The sequence below is a fragment of the Colossoma macropomum genome, unplaced genomic scaffold, assembly GCF_904425465.1.
Source record: "Colossoma macropomum unplaced genomic scaffold, Colossoma_macropomum, whole genome shotgun sequence".
In the NCBI taxonomy this organism is placed as follows: Eukaryota; Metazoa; Chordata; class Actinopteri; order Characiformes; family Serrasalmidae; genus Colossoma; species Colossoma macropomum.
Window position 1 is genome coordinate 17,524,801 of NW_023494795.1, and position 22,542 is coordinate 17,547,342.

The window sequence follows — 22,542 nt, forward strand, 5'->3', positions numbered from 1 at the left end:
TGGTGAAAACACGATGGGGAAGGCTCTAGGCTGTGCATAATAAACTCAGGAGCTCTGCAATGCATCACAGACATTCTGGCACAAGGTCAAACACGTCCGAACCGTCCGAGTTCAAACCGCCCTTTTGTTGGCCAACTTCTGTGAGAGTGAGCAAACAACAGCAAATTATTTTCCATTACACTTAGGATTGTTAGGAACAGAGGCAAACTAAAAGCCACTGTCATACAAATACAATTCTGACATCAAATGATGCCCAGTTGCTTTAAATTACATAATTGATGCTGAGAGCACTTTATTATAGTGCCGCAAGAGTAGAATGACCGATTGGTCAGGCTTTGCTTTGTCATTCCATTCTGTTTGCTGACTTGAAACATTAACTGGAATCTTCCAACTTAGACTGGAAAACAAGAACAGGTTGCTGCTGACTCAGTTTGCTGCAGGCATGTTATAGCTCTACTGAATATCCTCCAGGACCCTCCTGAATAAACAATATTCTCCCATAGAAGAGACAAACATGGATCACTGCAGGACATACACTTTGGTAGAGATGTGCAATGGCCTGATTCAGGCCAATGAGTCAAAAATGGACTGGATTTCAAGAAAAAAAGGAATGTCATCTAATTTGATTCTATAACAAATTTAACTTTCAAAGAATCGATTACAGCAGCCACATGTAGCCCAATATTATATGACAATTATTTTAATTTAAATTGTCTAATTTTGCCCATTTATCAAGTGATTCGAAGTCAGAGATATTTTTTTTTGATGAGAGTTGAATGCAATTTTGTATGATTTTGTATACTAATAATACTGTGCATTACTTTTAGTGCATAGATTCATAGACTAAATTTGAGCATAGTACTTTTAGATGACCATCTTCAAGGGGAAATTCACTGATTTTTCTACAGTTCTGTTGAAAGGTTCAGATGTAAATGAATTCATTTAGAGTTGTTTGCTGTGAAATGCTCCATTCTAGACAAATACACAGAGTTGGAACCGTTCATAGCAGTGCTGATAAAAAAAAAAAGTATTTAATGCCTCTAAAAGCAGCTCATGGAACGTTACAATGTGAAAGTCACGTATCCCCTGCCTGATCTCTGCTGTTTTTTTTTTCCCTCAGTAGTTTTGGGAAGGTTTTGGCCTAATCAATTTATGGCAGAGCGGTACATGCAGGGCATTTTAGAAAAAAGTCCCCACATGAACCTTCCCCCACACCCACCCCGCCCCAGATTCACCATTCCATGACTATTCTTTTGTGATAGAAAAAGGGGTCTGTAATGGGAAGGAAATTCCATCGGTATGTTCAGGAAACAGAGACTGTGCTCCCACACTGAGAAATGATTTAAAAATGAGCAACACAGAGAATTGCGCACCTGCAGCGTTCTCTATAACCTTGGCCAAACAAAAAAGTGGAAGAGCATGCTGGACCACAGCCAGACAGGTATAATGCATTTCCTCCAGAGACTGGTCAGCTGGGCTCAGGTTTTTCATTTGAATTTAAACTGGAACAGAAACCAACAAGCTCCAGTCTAAAAACATGAAGCTAGCAGAAACTAATCTCGCTCGTCCTACTCAACGCCTAACAGGAATCTCAGGCTCTCAGTGATAAGCATACTTCCATGATGATAAGCAGGCCACTAATTACACAGTATCACTATGCTCTGACCTCCCGGAATCTGTTACATGAAATTTACACAAATTTTCTTTTCTTTTTTGCATCAAATCAACAGGGCTAATGTAGCTAAGCAGGGATGGGAGCTTATAGGCAGTATCATGGGTTTAAATCATCACAAACGTGCCTCAAACCATGTCATGTCATTAAGTAATAGAATTGCCAATGTGTTTTACACAAGGAATGTCTAAATAAGAACACAAGTTTGTCCCATAGATGAAACCTGTGGTAGAAACAGGCTGTTGTGGGGTTCAATTTTCTCCCCAATTTACTCGCATCCAATTCAACCCTCTAGCTAAGACTCCCCCAATCACATGATACCACCAGCACTAGGAGGGTGAAAGCTAACATAAGCTTCCTCCGAGTCCCGTGAAGCGCCACCACATCTTTTTAAACTGCTGCTAATGCAATGACATTGGACAGCTGAACACACTCGGACGAAAGTTCCAACTGCCAGTTCTGTTACGTCAGCTAAGCTAACAGACGCTTGTGCTGGCTAGCCTTGCACCAAGTGATGGGGGCAGAGGGAGGGCCATCCTACCCACCCAGTGAGAGCAAGACCAATTGTGCTCTTTCGAACTCCTGGACACAGATGGCTAACACGATCCCCTGATGATAGGGCCAACACTTGGATGGTTGTACCACTCGGGAGCCCTGTACAAACTGTTTTTTTAAGAAGCCCATCTTGGAAATGGCATTTTCCTTCCTTTTTTAAGTAAAAAAGTTTGATGTAGTTTGTAAACACTGCTAAAGTTTAAAAACATGCCATTCACTCCGAAGTGCAGTAGGACAGCCAATCAGAAGAGGGCTCACTTGCATGTATCAATTTTAAAGATATAGCAATCAAATCAGCCTGTTTTATTCTAAGGGATAAAGACAGGTTGGTACATTACATTATAAGTGGACCGAAAGGGAAAAATAAAACACAAGTGTAGGATATAGACCCTTCAAGGCCTGAGAATTGTCTGTACTTTTGTCAATGTATCACTTATCACTGTGCAAAACCACAGAAGCAAACTTTGGACACAAAACTTGCTCAGTGGCTGTGTTCTCATGCAAAGATTTTTGCCAATGTGATACTCAACAATCTGATGAAAATCTCCGTCTACATGCACACTAGAAGTAATCAGATCCAAACTGATGCACATGCATAGAGAACCACATAAATATTACCATGACAGCTAGCATCAAATAAGGTCCAGTCAGAGTGAGACGAGTTTTCAGCTGATGCTTGTGTTTTAATTGCTTTAAAATTATGGCAGAAAAATGTACTTCTCATGTACTAAGGAAGCGATGAGAGGAAGACATCATGGTCTGATACACATAAGCTGGACCTCAGTCCCACCACCATCTTTTAAAGTTCAAAGCTTAAACTTCGTCTCCATACCAGTTTATCGCAGTATGATATTGTCCCTTGATCAGCTCAAGTGCTAAAACCATGTCTGTGATAATCTCTCTTTTAGTATGTGTATGCGAATTTAGGTTGGGTTTAGGTCTCAAATTTAGCAGCACCGGTCGGGTCTGGACGGGTTGGGTCTCAAAGTTGTGGGTATGGGTTGGGTTCAGGTTTCTATTCCATGTCTTTGCAGTCCTCTAGTTTGGAGTAAGTGGGAAAATAGACTAAATCTGATATCTGGTCAGACTATCACTTTAAAGATGGGTGTACAACCTTAATCAGTTAAAAATTCACACATGCCAGATCACAAGACACCAGCGCTCCGTCTCAGGAGGCTTCCTGGATGCTTCCCAATAAAACTGCATGGAAAAAGTAGCTTGTAGGAAAAAACCTCAATGTCTTTTTTTCCAGTTGGCAAGCTTGTTGGCTACAATGGCGCAACAACAACTAAAACGGAGCACAAGGGGATTTGATTCTGAACATAATGATTTGGTCACACAGCATCTTTACCTCAAGCACATCTTCCGTCTGGTCTGAAGTCAGGATATTGACTTTAACTTTCTGGCCATTGGACAGGTGGACTTCCAGCTGGACCTCTTCAGTAGGGATTTGTTGTGTCTCCTGCAATAACGACAAACAGCAGCCGTCAGAACAACACGTTCCTTCTGGAAAGACTGGGTTCAATATGTGCTGAACAACATGACCTTAAACTGTTCCCACTCAGTTCCTCTCGCAGATAACGAATCAGCATTAAGGAGACATCATCCAACCGAGAAACACGTATTTGCACAGAAGATCAAATGGAGCCAAAGCAAAGCCAGTCAAAGATTCAGCTTTGTGTATATTCTGAGGCTGGCTTCTCCCAAGACATTACATGGAGATATCATCTACGAGTATATAAGAGAATCTCACCTATGGTCGCAGGGTACAAGCAGTAATAACCATCAGTGCAGCAAACGCTAGAGTGCACGGAAAGAAGCTTGAAGCCACTAGAAATGACATGACAAGCTTTTCCAACTGATGCTATGCGGTTTACCATCTACTCCTTGGTGCTCTGCTAATTTATCATCTTTCTATTCCACTCCCGCACAGGCAGGGGGTCTTAGAGCAGCCACTGATCTTTGCAGACAAGATGAAATGACAAAGAAAAGCCTGACTAATCTCTCATTCTGCTCCTGTGGCTCTGCCTGTGATGAGAAGCCACAGGGAAAGCAGGATCTGACTACACAATGAGACCCCGACCTGCTGTCAGTGAGAAGCAGACCATTAGGGCCTGGGCGATCTAAAAGAAACCTGGAAAAAAAACGACACCACACCCAAGGCCTACACTGCCCATCAACATTTCAGGGACACTTTGTCCATATTTTCAGAATAATGTTTAATTTTCATTGTTACTTTTCATTTTTCAAGTGTTTTTTCTAATATACAAGAGCATTTTCCTAATGCTTTGGGGATCTTTCGCAACATTTAGCTTTACGTTCATCAAAATGTCTCCTTTGGCGAAGAGCAGGTTTTCCCTAAATAATAAACTGACAGCTTACTGAAAATCTTTGGTCGGAAAAATGATTTAAAGGGCCTATACACTGTATTTATGCACTGACTGTGCACTGTATTTTTTGTACTTATGTCCACTTATGCCATTTATGTGGTTTGTGTGTCAAAAACATCCACAGTTTATTTTACATGACTGTTTTCTGGCTGCTCTTTATCCCTTAGAATATTTTTTTTAAAAGGTGCTTCTTTCAAAAAGAACTTCTTTCAAAAAGCACTCCTTTTAGCTTCAGCATGAATGAGTGGAGCTAAACTGCTATAGGCGGAATATGCAGATATGTGTAAAGGTGTTGGTATTTGTGATAATCACTTAAACAATGAATTCTAAATGGACTATTTTGCAGCTTAGGTTCCATGTTTGGACTATACGGACTGGAGAGTGGACAGTATGTTTTGAATCTAAGAAATGTTTATATACTACATCAAACTCAATTATTTAAAAAGCAAGAAATTCTGTAAGGCTGACTTCCCAACAAAGGAATGAGTCTGTTATTGTTATTATTCTCAAGCTTGCATCTGTCAGTTGCTCTTCCAGTTTTGCAGTTTTATAGAAGAATTTAAACAGCACTCAATATCTATGTTATTTCAACTGAAAAAAGCAAACACACTCATTTATTACAAACATTTTCTTTACACCTATTTCCCCCCAAATATTTGGTGGGCAGTATACAGGCAAACTCACACAAACACTGAGGTGCTGCAGTTACAGAGGAAAACACTAGAACAGAGGATATTCAAGATGCCCCACCAACAAAGCTCTCATTTTATACAAGCGGCATACATACAGCTCCAAACAGCAGTCAACAGCAACTCGTACCTGTTGAGCTTTTCTCAAAAAGCTGTTGAACATCTCACTCGTACCCAGCAGGGGATCCTGACGCACTGTAGGGAGGGGGAGACAACAGAACATGTCAAATTATGTCAGGAGTACTGTAACATTTAAAACCACACGAGTCACACGTTTGATGACATTCATTAACAAGTTGAGCCTGGAGCTAAAACGTCCACAAAGCTATTTACAAAACAATTAGCAGAATGATTTGCATGAAGGTCCTTCTTAAATAAATGATTTGCAGGTCAGCCTTGCTATGCATGCTTGTGAATCATTTCCTGTAGTCAAGCAAGTTTAAAATATAAATAAATGACAAATTAAGCAAGCCAACACGAACCATGTAATGCTGTGCTGATTTCAGTTCAGTATTTTCTAATTAAAGCTTTGTAATATTCCTCTGAGTAATGACGTTCATGGTGCTTCTCTCAATGGACTTGTCTGTCCATCATCATAAGTGAAAGGCCTTTTGTGAAGAATAAAGGAAAAAAGGGGGCTGGAAGTAGGATGGCTGGATAAACTTGAATGTTTATTGACATTCTCATTATTGCACGTTGGCTATCAGCACCCCCCTCCAAAAGCCCACACCACGTTTACATAAACAAACAATTTATTCACTGTGAACAGATTGTGTGTTTGAGGCGGTTAATTTTCCATAACCATGTTAAACCATGATGTAACTGTGAGAACAGCCAGCCAAGAACAGCCTGTGTGCTCCCAGACTATGAGCAAATACGCTCAACAAGGCTTAGCTTGTTTGGCGGAATGTGCCAGAACTGGAATGGATTTGAACAAACGGCTCATGGTGCTGCCAGTCCAAGTGACACTTCTTTCCTCTGTATGCAGCTAACGTAACCCCTGACCCATTAAAACCAACTCTAGGTTACATCCAGTCCCAAGCTGCTTTAAAGCGATGAATTAATTGGGTCAAAGCACGTATGTGACAGTAGAGATGAATCACTGTGCAAATTTAAACCAAATGCTCCTCTGTATAGTAGATGGTGTCAGAGTGGCTGTGGCTTCTTTGCTCATGTGCAAGTAAAGACATCAAACCTCATCCTGCCTGGAGGTGATGGCTTAGCATGACTCACACCTTTAGAAGCTTTTTCTGTGCCCAGCCCTAGCCTGGCAGAGTCAGTCTGCCCCTACTACGTGTCACAGGGACAGCTGGGTTCATGTGAGGTGATCTTCAAAAACAGCTGACCTTTCAAAACCTCCTGGAGAGAATGAGTCTAAAGAACATTTTGATCTCAGGGGATCCAGAGGTTAAGGAAAAAGCACAAAAAAAGCAGAAATCCAGGGCTGCACATATATTTCTTAGCATGTAGCAATGGTGCCACCAAAGTTGTAGGAGTTGTAGCACAAATGAAAACACTGCAGTCCTGAAATAAAAACCGCAAAAACAAAATACTTCTAAAAAATAATAATCCCAATCAGTGGAACAGAATCAGCGTGGAAAAGTTTAGAATTCTGATGTTTATTTTGTGAAATATACAGAATTTATTTCCCCCACAATAATTCAATTCCCTACAAGGGGTGGGGGGCACTATGAACACTCATAGTATTCTGCATATTACTAAAAGCAACAAAATCTATGTCTGAACCCACACCAGCAGGTATTACATAGTTAGGGCTAAAACATATATAGGCTAAATCCAGAAAGGGCAGTAACCACAGCAAAAAGTCAACCAGCCTTTGGATTGACAGACAGGTTTATGTGACCCTTTTTTTCTGGCAGGTAATCAGTAAAAACCCAAATCACTGCCTGCAAAATAGATAACTGTTGTATATTTTGTATAGCAAAGGCCCTTACAAACATTTAAATTAGTTCATAAGTATTCAAATTACCTGATGGACTGCAGCTACCATAAACACTAGAACTTAACCTGCATTGAGGCTCGCATGACTACACTGAGGAGATGATTTGGGCAGTAGGGAAACAGTTCATGAATTACAAAATACAAAATCAGTAACTACAATTCCCATAGGTACTAAGCTTTGACAAAACATCTGATCACATACACATATACATATACACATATATATATATATATATATATATATATATATATATATATATATATATATATATATATATATATATATATGTGATCAGATATTTTGTCAAAGCTTAGTACACTTCACAAAGTCCCTTGCTTATGTGAGATTTTTTTGTATTTGCACAGAATTCATTTTCTTCCTAACACACGTAACAATATCATGTAGCAGAGCCCTGATGTCCTACGCACCAGCCTGCATGTACTTTTCCAGTTGCTCTCTTCGCTGCTCCACCTCGGCTGGTGTTAGGGTAAAAATCTTCTTTGGGGGGAAGGTGGGCACTACGTTGTTCCCATATTCTTTCTTTATCTGTTCAAAAGCAAGGAAAAACAGCACAGGGTTTCAATATGCATGTAGCTTGTACAAAAAGAACAAACACATTCATTTACCCATCTCAAGCTGTAACAAACCATAACAAGTCACAGGAAGCAGTCACAGAAAAATTGCAGCTTGTAACCATGGCTTCCAATTTTGCAGGGGATAAAGCTGGAATTCAGTCTGACCGCGCTGCCCCTTTTGCACAGTGCAATATTCTTTTTTTCCCCTTTAGCAGGGAATCTCTCAGGAATGAGACTCATAAATCACCAAAACCAAAAGCTCTGAATTTCAGCAGACAACTGTGTTAGTAATGGCTCTAGCTGGGTCCCCAAATTAACATATTTTTATCACTCATTGCACTTCAACACAATGTCATGTAGAATATTACAGATCTCAATGTGTTATGTTAATGTGAGTTAAGTCACCTATTGGGAACTCTTGGTATTCACATATTGTAACGTCAGCAATTGGTATTCAATACATCTTCACATGGGGGACTGTTAGCTCCCCTAATCTGGTGGAGGTAAGTGGATTTGGGACCAATCAGAGTGAGTTGGCTGCATCTCTACACCATGGCAACACCTTTAGCCAGAGCGTCTGATCTCAGTAGGCCTCCTGTGCCTGGTTACCTAGCAACAGCAGCTGCCAGACCAGAAAACAAGGCTTTGCCAACAGAATCACTAAAGTTTTCAGGATGATATTTACAATGAAATGCTGTCAAAAGACAAAAGGCATTACTAGCATTTTTTAACTAGTCACTTTGCAGTCATGACTGGGCTCTATAGCTCTAATATTGTTTTAATCTTATTCAATGCTTTTTAATAAATTTTTGGAACCAACAAAACAATAAAGTAATTTCTACTACACAACAAAAAGTTTGTAAACTCAAATACGACATGCATTAGAGAAACACTGGTGCAGTCATTTCTAAAGAAGGATTTTTTGGTTTAAAGACTAAGACATTTTGATGATGTTTCTTGAAGGTGGGAAGAACTTTTGAAAAACTACAACTGCTCTGGGACAGATACTCAAGGGAGGGGTGGTAGAATACCCCCCCCCCAGAAAAGCAGGGTAATGCAGAAGGAAGTCAGATAACAGTACCGCTAAGAAGCGGAACATCACGTCTGTATATATTAGGCTGTACTATTAATGACTATGCTAACAGTCAAAAATACAAAAAAAACAGACACAAAATTATGAATTCTACCAGATGAATGGGCTGAGACATGCAATCCTATATAAGACAAATACTACAGAACAAGACAAATACCATAATAAATACTATTGTGGTCCAGAACATCTCTTTAATGTCTATACTATACAAGCAAATTTGGTTGAAAATTAAAAAACGGATATACATTTTGAGATACATGCATGATTAACGCCACGGTCATTAGCTCTTTTCACAGTTATTACTAAACGCTCTTTTCCTAGTCTTTTCAGTGTGTTTGACTTCATTATCAGTTATAAAACCCTAGAGCCCTTCAATAATGGTCAGTTTCTGACAATAGGACCTGACAACTTGACATTTTTGGCTGAAGGACTATCCTGAATTAATTTTTATACACACAAAAAAACATTTCAACACTGACTTCAGACATCTAAAAGGAAATAGTAAGACATTTTCAGACAGTTTATGATTTTAGATAAAAAAAAATAAAAAAAAACTATTTATACCTTACATTTTAAGTATCTGCAGAAACCCTGATAACATAACATGATACTTCATTCACAGATTCATTAATAAAAAGGCTTCAAAGTGCTCACCTGTTCATGCAGGCCTAATAACTGGCTGTAGCGTACCCGGCAGTGCAGCACGCCATTGACATGGATGTTGTAGGCCTGAAAAAGACAGGAGAAAGAGAGATGAAATCAGATTCAGGAAACAAAACCTGAAATGCACTGCAGAGAGGTGGGTTTCAAACACACAGACTGATGGTCTGTTCAAACGCTGCAGTCTAAACTACAGGAGTAACAGAAGATGACGGGCATCAAACCAACCACTGCAACAGAGCTCAAAGGACTTCTATCAGCAGCCACTTGCCCTTTCTTTCTGCTACACATTTAACATTACATGCATAATTGAAAAGAGCAATTAACCTAATCCATTGCAGAAACAGGACGTGACATGTCAAAGGATTATATGGTTACAGCATCACAATAATCTCTGAATCAGGTTTCTGAGCCAATTCCAGAATTACTATGTGATAATTGATAATGTAGTGGCAAACTTTCCAATATTAGTTAAAAAGTTTGGGAATGCACAATGATCTCACAATCATATTGGTAATGGCAGATAATTGTTAAAAGGCCCATATCCTAATTATTTTATGTAGGTCCTTTTATAACATTTGTAGGTTTATGTACCAAAAACATAAACCTACAAATTTTTCTCTAATTTGCCTTTCTTTATCCCTCAGAATAAATGTCTCATTCAAAAAGCACTTAGAGCTGAAACACTGCTTACAACTTCAGTATGAAGGTTTTAGTGTAGGCTGAATAGGTGGATACATGTAAACAGAAACCAAACACAAACAATGGGCCTCAATAACCGATATCATCCTAAGTTTTTTCTTAAATTTGTTCTTGAGAAACATCCCAGTTTTCACATATGGACCGTATGGACTGGGCAGCAAATGGTGCATTTTGAAACTTGTAGATATATTGCTTCAACATCGGTTTTCCATGACAAGGCCCTTTTCGAAACAATGTTTGGCTTTGGACAGATGTTTAGAATTGAACAATATATTGAACTGATTGGTTTAAATGACACTTTCTGTACTAAAATGCCTTTATTAATTTATGCTATCATAAACGTTTACTAATCAGTATCGGCAGATAAGTACATTGTGGCATTAGCCCACAATCCCCATATCAGTGCATTCCTACTAAAACCGAGGGTAGCAAAATGGTAGTAAGCTTAAAAGTGTTTTATCAATGCTAATAATCACAGCCACTGCAATGAAAGAAAGCTTCAATAAAACATAGAAAGACAACAGCACTGAACATGTCTTCTGAAATCATGGTTACAAAGCAATGAGTCAAAATGCACTGACATTTCCTACAAGCAGGCCAAAAAACTAAATTAACCATGAAAATAGGCCTCTAACCATATCCTCTGCCTAACGTGGGCCTTAACGTCGACACTGGTTTCACTGTAACCTCAGTAAGAAACACGGCTCCATGCTGCTTACATGGCACCCACGCCAATAAGAATGTGCAGTAATCGTGTTTAGGCTCGGCCTCCTCCACGCTGCTGTTGGTTATAACAGGGGCTAGAGGGGCTGGAGGATTTTTTTTTTTTTTTTTGTTGGGCTTTTGGGTTTGTGCTTTTACTCTAAAACATTAACATTTGTGGTCAACGTGAAGGTCCTGTACGACAGCCAAAATCATCCTTCGATTAGAAAGGGGGGGAATATTCTTTTCTAAGGGTTTTTGATCCAAAATTGCTTGACTGGCTCATCACTGGGCCCTCCACAGAGAAACAACAACAAATGCAGTTGACCTTTAACTTCCTCCTAGAGACCACCGCAAAAGCACATCCAAACAAAAAAGAGAATGGGGCAATTTCACAACAATGATTCTGCGTAACAGGCAAAAATGATGGAACATGAATGTTCAAAATATCAGCTGACCCAATTAAAATATTCAAATGTTAACAATGCGTTTTAAAAGAGGCGTGTGTGCTTGCACCGTGAACTTCCTGTTTGACCGCTCTCGCTGCTTTTTGCTTACCTAAACTGTTCAGTAGAAACAACTGCTGTGTCATCTTAATGCAGGCCAGTTTTTCTGATAAGCCATAATACATTAAGGAGTTTAACTTCTATTAAGTGCACAGCAAAAACTGCGGCTGCAGAAAGAGCCTAAACTTTTTACACTAACACAAGGTTATGCACTGTGGAAAAGCACACTTCACTGGCAAACATTTATTAACACTTAAAATAGGGCTTATCTCATGAAAATAACTATCTGAAACAACACAGGGATGGCATTCAAGACAGCATAACAATATGAGTGCAGACTTAGACCTTACACCAAGGGTGTCCAGTGTTATCCGCAAAGGGCTAGTGTGTCTGCAGGTTTTCATTTCAACAAAGCTGGACACACATAATCAAGTGTTTGACTGAGACCAGGTGAATAAACCAGGTGCGTCAGGTGTGCTAATGCTTGATTGGAATGAAATCCACAAAGGGCAGATGTGACTGCAGGTTAAGACTGGACAGCTCTGATTTACACTGATCTTTTATATTAAATGAATAGAAGAATAAATTAATGAATAGCAGCATCTACATTAAGTTGTATTTTTCATGTTATATGTAGTTTTCTGCTCCACCATTTACAGAGAGGGGAAAATAAGCATCTTTGTTTTTGTTATTTAATATGTCCTGATAAAGCGCTCCATTCATGCTTCCTTCGGTGACGTGTAATGCCCTAGAACTGCTTGCAGAAAAGAAGCCTGTTGTCATGTGTTGATGCTCACACCTCTACACTCTGCGTATGGTGTTCTAAAGGTCATATCCGCAACCCTTCTTTCTCCAAACATGCACTGATTTTTTTTTCCATGGTTCCAAAACAGCTCTGATTTGTCTAAATGCTTGTATGCAAATTTTAGATGTGCATCTCTGCGCTTCTTTTTTTTAGCAGAGGAGTTTTGTGTGGGGTGAAACCGTAACTGTTGTTCATGCTGCTTTCAGAACGTCCTGCAACTCTTTTCGAGTGACTGCTGGTTTCTTTCTTACCTACCCTTATAATTGATCTGAAAGGATGTTGTGAAATCTTGCATCTTGGTACACCTCTCCATGGAACAACTGTTGCGGTTCTATGAACTTTCCACTTGCATGTTACAGAAACAATTGCTCTGACAAGAAGGTTTAAGATCTTTGCTGTGGCTCTGTGGCATTTTCCATTTGAATATTGCTTAATAATGTTGGCCCTGAAAGCTTCAGGTAGTTCCTTCATCTTCACCATGATCGCTACTTCTTGCTTGGAATCAAACAGTGGCAACATCTTTTATAACACCAGAACAGGTTTTTTTGTAGTATTAATATCTAGAACTTAACCTATTTTATGAAACCTTCATATATTCTTTGACATCTATTCTAGTGTCTGAATACTTTTTCTCTCCCCATCAATTTAGTCTTTTTAAACATTTGTTTATTCTTGTGAACTGATACTTTTTCACATCACATAATGTGTGTAAAGGTGAAGTGGACATATGCACTGAAAAAATGCTAAACAACAAAAACAAAAAGTGAATACTTGTTTCCCCTGACTGCATTTATTTGACTCAACCATTAAAAACATCGAGAAATAAGTGTCATTACGGCAAAAAGTTAAGCCAAGAAACTGCAATGTCCTGACTTGTCTCTTCACAAAACCAACCTTATGCTACAGTATTTACACTAGAAAAGGAAGGAAAAGTGTGCCCTCAAGTATCCAGGAAGTGTGACCATCATAAAGAAAGCTTTTCGCCTGCACAGGAAGTCTGTCCTTTAGACTGCAAACTCTATTTTCTTTTTTCACGGTGGCTCCACTGCAAAGTGTGCACATTCCGTGAGCCGAGTGGTTCCAAGGTACACCAGAGACAATCCCTCTAAATCCAACTTTACAGTACAGCTCAGTACAGACACACAAACGCGCTCTTCAAATGAGTGCTTTTACCACCACAATACGAACGTTCAGAAAGGAAAGTGTAAGGAGAAAAACAAAGCTCAGAGGAGAAAAATATCTCCAGACTTGGATGAATGCTAAGACACCGAGAGAGAGGCAGAGAGAGAGAAAAAAATTTGGCTGTCTTGCTGTTCCACATTCCACACATGTTGCACCTGGATGAACCATGTCTGGGGCGAATTAGAAGGAAAAAAAGGAACGTATAAACTGACAGCATTCTCTACATACCCTAACCCTCGCTCTACATTTCAAAAACAACAGAGCGCCACAACAGCAGAAGCAGCGTGATTACAGAGACACTGCTGGCTTTCAGTTAACATCCACACATCTGGTCTCAGGCACATTTCCCCTCCCCATGTGGCCTTGAAAGACCTCTCTATTCCAGAGTGATTTACGATGATCTCAATAGCAAGAATGAACGAGTTTCCTTCTGTGGACTGTAGAACCAACAACTTTACACAAACCATTGAGCTCCTATGTCGCTTTATAACATGTAAGGTTTTACCAAGCTCTGCTGATCTGCTTCAGGAAGGCTAAAAGCTACTCACTGTACACTTCAAGTTTGAATTGATGGTGCAGCCTGATTCATATTTTGACTGTTATTTGTCAAGCACGAAGCCCCCTTACTAGACAGTCTTACTGCAGACATAACACTTCCAATGAGGCATTCAGACTATCTAAACTTTCTTCTAAGTAACTGCAGCATAACGGTCCTCAGCCAGACAGTACCATAGTTTTGGGGTGACTGGAGTGACCCATAGCTTTGCTTGTGGTGCAGCCTTGTCATTGTTGAATGGAGGTGTCATGCAGTCTAGACAAAGGTGTTAAACAGCTGATTCTTGATTTATGGTGGCCATATTAGCACATTATACTGCTATAGGGTTAAGACAGTAAGAAAAGGGTAGTGAATTAGTCCCCCCGCATTTTAGCATCATGCAGTTTTTTCACATCCACCACAAGGGAAGATGACAGCCTACTTTCAGAAACTGTGACCCAAGGGACACCCCAGCACACCATGACCCTGACAGTGGACTGCAGTGATCATGATCAGTCCACGTGAATGAAAACGCCAGTGTATGTTCCTGGATCGTAATAAGGCATAAACGGATCGCCATGTCCAATGAGATCAAACTTAACCAGCAAGACATCCGCGATGTTTTGGGCGTTTTGATTCTCGTGCTGTTGAAATTATATGTCAACTCTGATTTAACATGTTAAAGGCTTCGATCCTTCTGACCCTCATTGCCAACAGGAGGTTACTGCAAAGTGGGATACAACAAATAATAGGTAAAACAATAACTGTTGCCATGGACAACAGCTGTGCCAAGAAGCCGTAGGAGCCAAATACGCCAGCTCTACGTAAAATGTTGACTGCGTTCAAGCGCAATGTAGGTTTTGGCCATCTGACAAATCTGACAATGCCCCGAGCAATGAATCACAAACATTCACTCCCAAAGTTAGCAGGAGACGCAGTTTAGTGTGGCACTCACCACATAGGTAGATCCGTTTTCACCGGAGCGAACCTCCGTCTCAGGAATGGAGAAGTGCATTTTCTTCTCAGCGAAAACTTAACTACGGAGATATATGACGGATTTATGGATCAGATATGGATATTTTCCAAACGTTCAAAGTGACTGAGAAGTAAATCCACACAGAGTCCCGTCTTCTTCTTTTTCTACCGCCAGCTCATCCGAGTCCTCCTCGCCCCCGTTTCACTGCTCAGTCTGGCCTTTTAAAATCCGAACCTAAGAAATTCTCTCAGATTTGTCTTCACCTTCGTCGACGAGGTGAATTCAGAAAAAAACTTATTTCACGTCAGGAGCTAAACTTCTCCCATACAACGTCTGAGCAGCAGCAGCAGCAGCCATGTTGCAATTGGAGGTAATTCCACCTTCATTGTTGGCAATTTATCAGCCTGTCTGGCCAAATCTATCCACTCAGCTCCTCAGACGGTTCGTCAGACTCCGGAGATCAGCACTGGAAGACGCTCCGATGTAAACCGAAGGCTAATAAACTTTTAGCTAAATTGCTCTGCATGGAAACGTGCAGTCTGCAAACCGCTCTGTCTCAGTCTGCACTGGTACAAACGAGTGAGGAAGCGAAAACAAATCAAGACATCTTCTGTCGCTTGTCCATCCAAAACGTAGCCCACCTACGCGATCTCCTTAACTCAGTAAGAAAAGATGAAACACATTAGCTGATAGGCTAAGATATGAGATCTACTCTCCACCAAAGGTCGATTTAACGTATTCAGTGTGTGTCCACTGGTTCTCGAGGCATTGCAACAGTCTCTTGGTTCAAACCAATGCGAAAGGTGGGGGAGTCTTTTCACGTGCGATTGCGTCAAAACGTTTATTTCAGACATCCAGACTAAACATGACACGGGTTGCATAGCATTTAATTGCAGCACCAACTTGAGCAAACCAAACAGCAATGTTACTTAAACAATAAAAGGACCCGTTTTACTTCAGCGCAGTCTTGTCCCACCTCTGTGCTTTAGTGGTGTTTACCGAGGAGTCTGCAGGGCAAATTAACATGCATTTCATTAAGGAGATCTAAGTTGAGCCGGGGCGGAAGCGAGTGATGGTAATTTGCCATAATTAAATGAGGCTACCGATTTCTGTGTTGTTATTAGTAGTTAAATGCTACAATTACACGGACGTTTATTTAAAATAGCGGGAAAACACCAGCAAGGCTCACTAAAACATCTCAAACCACCCAGTCCTTCCTGTTTGTCCCTTGCTCAGTGGTCTTCAGTCAGTGGGAACCCCCACGTTCATTTCAGCCTTCAGTACGGGTCAGGAATAAAACTGGAATAAAATGCAATTTTATATTCAACCCTTCTCTTGTTTAGTTGGAGTTTCACGATCTAAACAAATTGCTGAATGCCTTATATCGCTGATATAGGACCAGTTTCGTGGTTTATTTTATAGTGGCAGTGGTTTGTCGATGCTTACTTTAATTAAAAAAATCAAAGAAGCGAGTGATCTGAATGAGTGCAAAACTGCAACTTTTCTGACGGGAGAAACCAGAAATGCGAAATCGTAGCGCTGGATGGACCGTCATGAATGTGAGCTTGAACGCTGGCGGTCACGTGGTGCACCACTAGGTCACGTGAGTAGAGGAAGATGCCTGCTGGGATCAGCATTTTCACACTGTCCGCTCTGTGTTTATTTTATGTTTTATTCATTTTTTCCAGTGTACACGTCCGTTCCCAGCACATCGATTCTCATGTACGATTACAAGAGGTATGTGAACTTATTTCGGTTTTTGATGAGGAGCAGAATTTCCCTATAAATGCAGTGTAAACAACGCTCAGCTCCAGCGCTGTAACTGTCAGTTTCTACTGTCACTGCTTTACAGTTACGTTTGTGGTCTAGAGCTATGAGAAAAGCCCATTTCCGCTGAAGCTCCTGACTCATATTTATCATAAACGTACAAAAGCTGTGGCTGTTGTAGAAGACTAATGTTTTTCTGTTTATGTAGTTATGTTACATGTGCGGAAGAGCGGTGCAGACTGGCAGTGCTGTGTGGAATCTCTGCCTCACAGCAGGCCGGATAGAGGGCCGATGCTGCTTTAGGAATAACAGCAGTGAGGAGAACAACATTTTTGGGTAGGAATACACAACATCAGCTTCTTCTTTTAGACATATGACAATTTAGAAACTTTGATGTTTACATGTTAGATTCGTTGTACTTTCAGGTTGGATCTATCAAATTGTTCTCTGAGTCATATAGAGGACCTCTATGAAGCATCTGCAGCGGTTATGATGTGAGTAATAAAGAAGCTACTGCAGAGACATTCTAGGCGTATAGTACTGTGTAAAGGCCCGAGACCACTTAGTTATTCATTTGTCAGTAGCAGAAAATAACAAGAAAACATACTTAACAGAAAAACACACAAAATCAAAAGTTCAGTATTTTAAAGTGTCTTTGCCTTTATTACGGCTTCCATTCTTTTCTTTCTCTCAGCTATTCAAATAAATCTGCTGGGATCTTTTTACTCCTCCAAAATTAAGTCCTAGAAGTTGGTTGCATGATCTGCTTCTCATGATCCAAGTAATCCCAAACACATTCAGTGATGCTAAGGTCTGGACTCTGGGGTGGTCAGTCCATTGATCTGAGAACACCAGCAGCTTCTTTGTTTGATTTCTTTTATTTATTTATTTTTTGTCTGTCCTTTTCTCAGTAACGGCTTCATAACAGCTGCACATCCTTTCAAACTCATAGTGTTGAGTTGTCTTCTCACAGTGGAAGGATGGACAGTAACTTAATGTTTTGGCTTGATTTTCTCCTGTGTCTCAAAATTGAAAGCCCCAAGTACTGCTTATCTGATGGTAACCTTTTTGGTGGACTACCAGGTCTTGCATGGTTGTAGAGGCACCATTTCCTCTACACCTTTTAATCATTTTTTTGTACTCCAGTTTTTTCTCTTTCTTATCTTCCTTTGAATTTGCCCTTCCTTGTTGTTTTATATATATGCTTTTCAGATATATTTCCTGAATAAGTTGCACTTAATGGGTGGTCTCTGACTTTTGCACAGCACTTTAGAGTTTTCTCCTGCCGAGTTGTTTCAGCATTGGGTGTATATATCATAAGACTCGTTGCCTAATCTCTGTTGTGTTCATTTCAGAGATCTTTCCAGCAACCCTATTTCCAATCTGAGTGATTTTTTATTTCAAGGTTTTAATCGTCTGACTCATCTGTAAGTAACGCATCAATGTAGTTAAATTTCAGGACATTAACTAAGTACATTACCATTCAAAAGTTTGGAAAATCACTTGTCTAATTAAATATTTCATTTAGTACTATCTTAAAACAGCGTACATTGAAATGCCATAAGCTAGACGCAGGAAGGTATTTTCAGTAATGTACAGTAATTTCTTAATAATTTATCTGCCTCAAGATTTGATCACCAGTTTTCAAATATACGATATTCTGAATCTTACTTTTTATTATAATTTCATTTTCAATGTTATACAGATTTCTCAGTAATTATATAATCATCTACAGCTCTGTTCATCCTTCTGGACACATCTCAAGAGTCTTCATTTTTCCCAGCTTCACAAATTAGTTGACTCTTATAAAGTTGTAATAGCATCTTAATAGATGTATGTTGTTTCAACATTACCTTTCATTCAGTATACTGCCCATAAAGCTGGAGTGTCCAGGGGGCAACACATCATGGGACAAAGTGATGGTTAAAAGGGACACTCGAACCTGTGAAGGACAGAGGAATGCTTGCAATGGGACAGGACAGATGTGTAAGTCACATTCCATTGAGCACTTTAATTTTAGCACATTATGTTTTTACCCATGATTTTTGCGAAACTGTTTTGCTCACCATTATCTCTGTAGCCTGGGATTGCCCTGAGAACTCTTTCTGCAAGCCTTATGGACCAGGATTCTTTGAGTGCAGCTGTGCCCATACCTTCCATGGGTATAAATGCTTAAGAGAGGTAAGAACTCCATTCAGGGTGGTCCGTTAGCTTAGGAACAGTACTGATACTAATGCGGTACTGGATGTTCTAAGCTAGAAAAGAACATTTTATTAAAGCAGCAATGACATTTATCTGCAGTTAAAAATTGGTGGTGAACTTTGCCAAGGCTAGAGAAAAGCCTTGAAGAGCCTTGAGAAGATATGAACTGTAGTACACCCTATGTTCACTCGTTGTCTTTGCTGAATTGCAGGGCCAGTTTCCTATGCTGGAAGTCATGGCAATACTGGGTGGGTCCACAGTTGTCCTTTCTGCGTTATTATGGGTCACCCAAAGAAGAAAAGCCAAAGGCATCTGAGCTCTGGCTTCCTAACTGACAAAAAGTGGTAGACAACACTGAACAAAACACAAATGATTATTTTATGGCAAAATGCATTGAATGCAAAGTTTACTATTTTGAAGTTTTCTTTTCTTGCATTGGCAAGGGTGCTTAAGATTTACATTTTTCTATTTTCTTTTGCACTGAGCAAAGAATCAGGCTGGGAAGCTCAATGATGCATCATTCAGATGCTGTTGAATGTCACAGAAAAATCTTTTATCAGTGACATGCAGGTTACATGACCTTCCCAGGTATTGTGTTGATGAACACACTGAGAAGCAGCTACTGTTTGGTTATGCTTTTGTATCGCAACAGAACAGATCTACGAAATCATTGTAGCACTGCAGTATTGTCCAAGGGTTTAATACCAGACTGTACAGTTACTTTGTTTTTATTTTGCACACAATGGAAAAAAGGTCACTTTTTTATTACATTTGTTATTTTTCAGGGTTTTTTTTTTGACGAGTTGTAGACAATACATATGTCTACGTTTATATGGTACTTGTTATACAAAAACCTATATATGTGATTTGAGAACCTGTTCTGTTATTGCCAAATATGTTTACAGTTCCCTGACAGTCACTGGATGCCCAGTGTTTGAGTATTATTTTAAAATTTGCATCAGACTGTTTGAGAATTTTGCACAGACAGTAGATATAGACCAAGCAAAAAAAAATAGTAAACGGTAAATAAAGGGAAATAATGAATGACAAAAAAAAAACACAGGACTCTTCATAGTGTAAATAGTGTGTGTGGTATGCAGCTGACAAATATTTGGCCTCAGCAGTTATGGCTTTTCACTGTAAAACACTGCAATGAACATAAGTATAAAGGCTAAAACCTATTGAACAATGTCTTGAAATAAATGTTAAGAATTATATAACGATTGTTTTTCTTTCAGATTTCCTTGTAACTTAGATTGGATCCAATTCATTGTAAATAAATATTTTATTCAAGGTGTGAAAACAAATCTTAGTGACATTTACTTTGACATGTACAGTGCTACGAAAAAGTTTTTGCCCCTCACCCAATTTCTCTTGATTATGCTAATTTGTCACATTTAAATGTTTTAGATCCAGCTATTTTAATATAAATACAAAATGAGTAAACACTAAATGCAGCTTTTAAATAATCATTCCATTTATTGAAAATAAAGATTTACTCAAAATCTGTGTCAGTCATGTGAAAAAAGTAATTGCCCCTTAAACCTAATAACTGGTTGTGCCACCCTTGGCAGTAACAACTGCAATCAGACGTTTGCAATAATTTGTGATAGGTCTTTTACATTGCTGTGGAGGAATTTGGGCGCACTCTTCTTTGCGGAATTGTTTAAATTCAGCCACATTGGAGGGTTTTCAAGCATGAGCTGCCCATTTAAGGTCTTGCCGCAGCATCTCAATGAGATTCAAGTCACGACTTTTAACTCAGCCACTCCAAAACCTTATTTTTAATTTTTTTTTTGAGCCATTCAGGGGTGGACTAGATTGTGTCATGAACTGATGGCAGGCATTTTTCTTCAGGATTTTCTGATAGAGAGCAGAATTCAGGGTTCCATCAATTATCACAAGTTGTCCAGGTCCTGTAGAAGCAAAGCAGCCCTTGACCATCACACTACCACCACGTTTGACTGCTGATGTGATGTTCTTATGGTGGAATGCCGTGTTAGCTTTATGCCAGATGTAACGGGACCCATGTCTTCCAAGATGTTCCACCTTTGACTCCTCAGTCCACAGAATATTATCCCAAAATCTTGGAGGTCATCTAGCTGTTTTTGGCAAACACAAGACAAGCCTTTTTGTTTTATTTGGTCAGTGGTGGTTTGTGCCTTGGATGCCATTTTTGCCCAGTGTCATTCTTATTGTGGAATCACGTACATTGACCTTAACCGAGGCAAGTGAAGCCTGCAGATGTTTGTCTGGGTTCTTTTATGATGAGTTGTTGATGTGCTTGAGGTGAAATTTTGGTAGGCCAGCCACTCCTGGGAAGGTTCATCACTGTTCCAAGTGTTCTTCATTTGTGGATAATGGCTCTCACTGTGGTTCGCTGGAGTCCCAGAGCCTTAGCAATGGCTTTGTAACCTTTTCCAGACTGGCAGGTTTCAACAACTGTTTCACAGCTGTATGTGAATCTCTTTAGAATGTGGCATCATGTGCTGCTTTTAGAGACCTTCTAGCTGCTTCATATTGCCAGACAGGTTCTATTTAAGTGATGTTTAGATTCAACAGGTCTGTCAGTAACCATGCCTGGGTGTGTCTAGTGAAATCGAACCCAACAGTCAACTGAGTTTGATTAACTGGATGATTTAGTAGCTAAGATTACCTTTTCACGTAGGGTCAAACAGCATTTTTCCTTCAATAAATGAAATCATTTAAAACAAACACTTGTATTTGCTTGGGGAATCTTTGTCTAATATGAAAAGAAGTTTGATGATCTGAAGCATGTCACAAATATGCAAATTGGGAAGGAAACAAATAATTTTCCAGCACTGTATGTGACATTTTTGAACTGTGACTTAAATGTTAATGTTTTGGCCCAATTTAGAACTATATATTCCACATGTACACCTCTGAAACTCAGACTGCATTATAACATGCTTTAATTAAAATCACAGGCTTTAAGTTAATGCCTTCGAACTTCCTGCACTAAGAAATATCCCGCTAATTGCATTATTAAATCCACAAACTTTTCAAATTTTCTGCATAATTCAGTTGTTGTTGTTGTATAAATAGAATCATTCGGTGTTGGTGTGAAATGATGCATAGTAATGTACCAGTTCTAATTTCTTTACAGTGGTGATGATAGTAGTAAGGGGGTTGCAAGGTCTACAACACAAATATTTACTAGTGAATAAATATTTACAAGAAGTAATTTACAATTCAAAACAACCAGTAAACCTACAAGTGTCTTCTGAGTTTGTAGATGTTATGTGGATAATGGTAAAATCTAAAAAGGGAAATTTTCTTCAGGGACTATTTTACCTTCATACATCCTACATGTATCTTAATGTGTTTTAAAACATGTTTTGGGAGAAAGCGTAATCTCAAAAATTGCATTAATAAAGTTGTTAATAAAGCGTTAAATGGTTTGGATGTCTGGTTCCAATCATTCCCACTGTGAACAAATCTTGCTAGAATGGCTCATTTCATATCAAACCACTCAATGATTTATTTATGCAAGGTTATGCAATTCAAAATTAGTTGAATTTCCCTTTAATTAGCTAACAAGCACTAT

The 22,542-nt window shown here is 39.4% G+C and overlaps 2 protein-coding genes across 4 annotated transcripts in view; one reads left to right on the forward strand and one right to left on the reverse strand.

Annotated features, from left to right (window-relative positions):
• The window catches only part of snx17 (sorting nexin 17), a 34,987-nt gene extending 19,241 nt beyond the window's left edge, over nt 1–15,746 (reverse strand). The window contains exons 1-5 of one of the 2 annotated variants that reach the window (XM_036581680.1): nt 14,985–15,746; nt 9,592–9,666; nt 7,698–7,815; nt 5,437–5,501; nt 3,579–3,689 (exon numbers count right to left, since the gene is read on the reverse strand). In XM_036581680.1, the coding sequence (XP_036437573.1) occupies nt 3,579–3,689; nt 5,437–5,501; nt 7,698–7,815; nt 9,592–9,666; nt 14,985–15,044 (429 nt within the window). In that variant the 5' untranslated portion in view covers nt 15,045–15,746. The remainder of the gene's footprint in view (nt 1–3,578; nt 3,690–5,436; nt 5,502–7,697; nt 7,816–9,591; nt 9,667–14,984) is intronic. The other variant, XM_036581681.1, reaches the window with a different exon arrangement.
• A 13-nt stretch (nt 15,747–15,759) lies between these two features.
• atraid (all-trans retinoic acid-induced differentiation factor) lies at nt 15,760–22,391 on the forward strand. Of its 2 annotated transcripts, XM_036581682.1 has the most exons (7): nt 15,760–16,742; nt 16,981–17,108; nt 17,198–17,266; nt 18,128–18,199; nt 18,637–18,758; nt 18,853–18,953; nt 19,186–22,391. In XM_036581682.1, exons 1-7 carry the CDS (start codon nt 16,623–16,625, stop codon nt 19,288–19,290), a joined length of 717 nt encoding a protein of 238 aa, XP_036437575.1. In that variant the 5' UTR covers nt 15,760–16,622; the 3' UTR covers nt 19,291–22,391. The 2 variants fall into 2 exon arrangements, with proteins under 2 accessions (XP_036437575.1, XP_036437576.1); XM_036581683.1 differs by lacking the exon at nt 18,128–18,199.
• The last annotated feature ends 151 nt before the right edge of the window (nt 22,392–22,542 follow it).

What these genes read in the sequence shown, in the direction of transcription:
- atraid (XM_036581682.1), top strand. Translation starts at nt 16,623, where the DNA reads ATGCCTGCTGGGATCAGCATTTTCACACTGTCCGCTCTGTGTTTATTT. An exon ending in GAGGAGAACAACATTTTTGG is followed by an intron (nt 17,109 to 17,197) that starts GTAGGAATACAC and finishes TTGTACTTTCAG; the next exon opens with GTTGGATCTATCAAATTGTT. An exon ending in GGTATAAATGCTTAAGAGAG is followed by an intron (nt 18,954 to 19,185) that starts GTAAGAACTCCA and finishes GCTGAATTGCAG; the next exon opens with GGCCAGTTTCCTATGCTGGA.